Source organism: Nematostella vectensis, chromosome 3 (genome assembly GCF_932526225.1).
Source record: "Nematostella vectensis chromosome 3, jaNemVect1.1, whole genome shotgun sequence".
NCBI classification, from domain to species: Eukaryota; Metazoa; Cnidaria; class Anthozoa; order Actiniaria; family Edwardsiidae; genus Nematostella; species Nematostella vectensis.
This window is the reverse complement of record NC_064036.1, coordinates 6,405,233-6,409,676: the sequence shown is the minus strand read 5'-3', so window position 1 is coordinate 6,409,676 and position 4,444 is coordinate 6,405,233. Positions and strand designations below refer to the sequence as shown.

Sequence of the window (4,444 nt, the reverse complement as noted above, 5' to 3'; positions counted from 1 at the left end):
AAACCCGTCCTACATAGTCACTTATCAGGCTCTCAAAGCAGTCCCGGCCACTCACATTTCAAATAGAAGAAAGCTATCGTAAACTTCAAACGTTTTCCGCCAGACTTTCATTCTGTTATTCTAGTACTCTCTATGTCGAATGCAGATGTGTAGCATTCAGCTGCGCATCCTCACCAAAAGTCTCTGATCATCACGACTGTACTTACAGAACGGATGATGAGCTTCTTACGTAATATTTGTCTGGTTTGATACTTGCAGTTCGGAGACAGCATGGGGGAGAGGTTATCTAGCCGTATCCCGCATTGCTTCATGGGTATCAATTAATAAATACCTGTGAGCATTTGTACGTTACCCATGAACCAGTGCGGGTCACGTCACATAAATTCTCGAGACATTTGCATAACTGGAAATGTATTTTTAGATAAACTGTACGTTTTTTTATAAAACCAGCTTTGAGGGGGGTCTTTAAATTTTAAAATAACACATCTCATTAGTATTTTTACTTTATTTAGTTGGTGCACTTTAGTCATGTCTGGGAATCTTCCAAAATTGAAAACATGGGCTATTTTGTAAATCTGTACACATTTTTTCAAGTTGCATAATGGTTTTCTGTTGGTAGAGATGACTTCATGATTTGACAAGGTTATTTGATTTATAACAAAGTTTATGTTTATTTTAGTAAAATCTTTCGGAAGCTTTTGCGCAAGGGCTGATTTTAAGTACACTGGTCAACAGCTATGGATAGACCTTAGACTTAAATAAATTTAGATAAACAAAGATTTCAATCTCTTGTATTAAAATACGAGAAACCACCGTTTCCGAAATCTTAAACGAGACACGCACATATAAAAAAGTTGTAGCCCTTGTTCGAAAAAGTTTAGATCTGCCAGAATTCAGAGTTAAATTGACCGTGCTGTCAAAATTTTGGTCAATATTCATTAAGACATTTTCAGAAACACAATGATTTTTAATCATAGAGACTTTAACAAGATAATAAATTATTGATAATATTATGTTCTTAATCTACGATGTACAATGAAACCCCGATAACTGGACTCGTATTGCTCGAATTCTGCGCAAAATTAAACAGACTTAAATCTCCTAAAGTCATTAATTTCCAGTTGCTCCTAATCGGAGAACTCTAGCTCCCCGCTAATAACTTGTAGTACTTTTCGTTTATCTTCAGGGTGCGACCTAGCGGCAAGGTGCACCATATTGTTCTACTTTGAAACGCAAGTACAAGATTCGTATTTGCATTATCACCAAAGACAAGCGTAAGATTATGTGACTGTTTCGATTGCACTTGTGTTGTACTCGCTCTTTGCACTTTAGGTCTTAGTATTTTACTGAAAAGAATGCTATGAGTCAGTAGGAACAGACGTATCTGCAATATCCGGGTCGGCTGCCCCGCATTTTAAAGTTGAAGTCATTGTGACAAGTGAACGCCTGTGGTATCTCAATACTCTTAGACGAAAAGACCCTCCACTGTTTGAACGGTTGTGTGTTCGTCTATAAAACGTCTTGAAAAGACATTTGCGAATCGGAGGACTACCGATAAAGCAAAGCAAAGGGTTGTATAACGTAGACGTCTTGGCAAACAAGGGAGGTAAAATGCCCGCTATTAATGGTAACTTAGGCTTCAATAACGCCGAGTAGATGGATACTACTGCATAGGGCGTCCAAGCAAACACGAACGCCAAGACCATCATAAACGCGAGGCGCGCAGATCTCACTTGAGCACTGAAGGTATCTCTCGTCCCTTGGGCGTCACTACCCCAGGTTCTAGCGGCATTGTGGGTCATGCTTCGAATTGTCTTGAAAATTAAGCTGTAAGAGACGCAAATTGCCACCAACGGGATAAAAAAGAATAAAACAAAGATAGAGATAATATATGAGATGCTGGATTTTGAAGTAGATGTCCAGTTTAGTGAGCAGACGATATTCCCGGTCTCTGGAGCGTACGATGACCAACCAAGCAGTGGAAAGAGGCCCCATAAGGCTGAGAACAGCCACAGTATTGTAATAACAATGAGCAGATGGCGCTTCTTGGTATCGGCGCGCAGTGGACGCGAAAATGACGTGTACTTCTGTATAGAAAGCGCCGTGAAGTGCAGCATTGCGTTAAATCCAAGGGTAGTGCTGGCGAATGCGTAGTACGTGCAAGTTACTCCCCGCAGACGAAAGCGCTCATGAGCGCTGGCAATCGCTCCTAACGGAAAGGTGGCGACCGCGGCGATCATGTCAGAAACAGCAATACTCAGAAACAACATCTTGTCCGTCTTGCGTAGTTGTTCGTATTTTAAAAACAAATAGACCAAAACGCCATTTGATGTAAGAGCGGTGACCGCTAGGAACGAGTAGAACAGGGAAATCATACCATATGCTACACTTGAGAACTCCTGGTTCTCCATCGCGGGTCTTAAAGTGATCGCTGACTTCTGTTTACCAAATCTGACGCAGATGCTACAATAGCTTGTGGTGCGTGACGTTCAATTGACAATCTTGAGTTATCTTTAATGAGTTATCAGATTGTTGTTTTAAGATAAGTTCAGCGGAAAAACAACGAGCCTTCTCGACGCAGTGCGCTGTATTCTCAGTGTTCTCGAACTAGACGCATTATCCCTCATGTTACTAGTGTCCATGCTGCTGCTGATGATGATGCAATCAATGATTGCTTTTACATCGATGGTATTTACTTTTTGCCGCCAAATGTCAACTTTCCCGGAACGCCTTGCTCGGAGTTTGTCTCTCTGGTAAAAGAGGAAAGAAACAGAATGATATGCACAGTGCCTGATGTTTTCGCAAAAAATAGATGAAATGGGTCAGATCACGCAAAAAGAGACCGTCGACTTAGAAAAATACATTCTTATTTTGATTCACTCTGTGTGATTCATATTAGGTTCTTGTTTTGCGATGTTGCAATGCTTCTATTCAAAGTCATATCACCATAAAGGAAATCAATAATTTCAATTATTCAAATTTGTTTTATTTTATCTATTTAGTTTTAACTGACTCATTTTGTCTCCCTTAAATAGCTAGCCTCTAGGCTTACCCCTGGGTGTTAAACCGGTGTTCTTGGCCGAGCAATGGTGCAACTCACACGAAGCTTTGAAATTGTATTTCATGTGAATCGACGGCAGCTTTAATCATTTCTTACCGTTTCCGCGAGGGTTGTTTCAAGAAAGTAGCCAGCGGGCGGATCTAGCTTTTTGCTAAAGGGGGGTTGGCTGAGTGACAAAGGGCGGAGAGGGTAATTTTGTTTTGCTACGCAGGCCCGCACCCGGGATTTTTCTTGAGGGGGTGCGAAATCCGAAAAAGTTATTTGGGGGGGGATGGGGGGAGGGAGTTCTCTGATAAAAATCTGACCACTCCCGAAAAAATAAAAAGAGATATTTTATGCCTTCGCAGTATCTCCATGGGACGTTTATTGTCGGATTTGACTACATACCAGAGTTATCTAGCTTATGCTTTATAATTTTGTCTACAAAAAGCACAATCTATTTAAAACCAAAAGTGGACCTTCTGCCGTTGTGTGGGGGGCGTGTTCGCACCCCCTGCATCCCCCCTGGGTACGGGCCTGGTCACGTATGGCTTTCTGGCAGCCCAGATGGGGGTTAAACCTCCCCCTAGATCCGCTACTGGTAGCCTAATTTTGTGTCTTCAAAAATCTTTAAAAAATCAGAATTAAAGGAAATCGAATTATCGGGATTTAGTGAGCCTTCAAAGACCGGTGTTTCCTTTCCCTACAGCTCTCTTTTAATGAGAGTCTTAGTAAATTATACAAATTGAGAGCTTTCGTCCTTCTTTTTATTAGTTCACGTTGAAATAAAGGACTTATCTAATAGAGTGCTATAATAGTCACTCCTCCATTAAGAAGGCGCCTCTCTCCCTTATTCGCAATATATGATTAAGGAATTAAACTGTTGAGCGCCAAATGGCGTTTGTTAAACCGCCCACGAAAGATACCAAGGGCCTCCTAAAACTTTCACTAAATCCAAATTTAAAACCATGCGATTAGTTTACACATCTAATTTATTCTAAGAATAGTTAATGCCAATAAGAAGTCTTTAAACCGCCATTCGCGGTATACCAGACATTTTCTTTTTGGGAATGGGTATATATTTATTTTTTACTACTTTTTTCATTTAATAACTCACCTTTCTTATTCGGAGACCATAGTTTAAAATATTGTTTAACACGACCCATCAAAACGTCTTTTAGCTTTTATCACATGCCAAGATCGTCTCATTTGTTATCAAATCAGAAATATGGTCACGATATAATAAATGATTTACAATGAAGAAAAGATAAATTGAAAATGGTAACATCCGTTTATTTCATATTTGTGAGCATACCGAGAGCGCAAGTAATGTTTTATGAACATATTGATTACATCTATAAATGTGGTAACTTGTAAAAAAAAAAAAATGCGATACGTTCTAAA

The 4,444-nt window shown here is 39.9% G+C and overlaps 1 protein-coding gene across 1 annotated transcript; it reads right to left on the bottom strand.

Moving 5' to 3' along the window:
• Nucleotides 1-487: 487 nt before the first annotated feature.
• LOC5506502 (melanopsin-B) lies at nt 488-3,222 on the bottom strand. Its single transcript, XM_032374869.2, has one exon. The coding sequence runs from the start codon at nt 2,409-2,411 to the stop codon at nt 1,359-1,361; it is 1,053 nt and encodes a 350-aa protein (XP_032230760.2). The 5' UTR covers nt 2,412-3,222; the 3' UTR covers nt 488-1,358.
• Nucleotides 3,223-4,444: the final 1,222 nt, after the last annotated feature.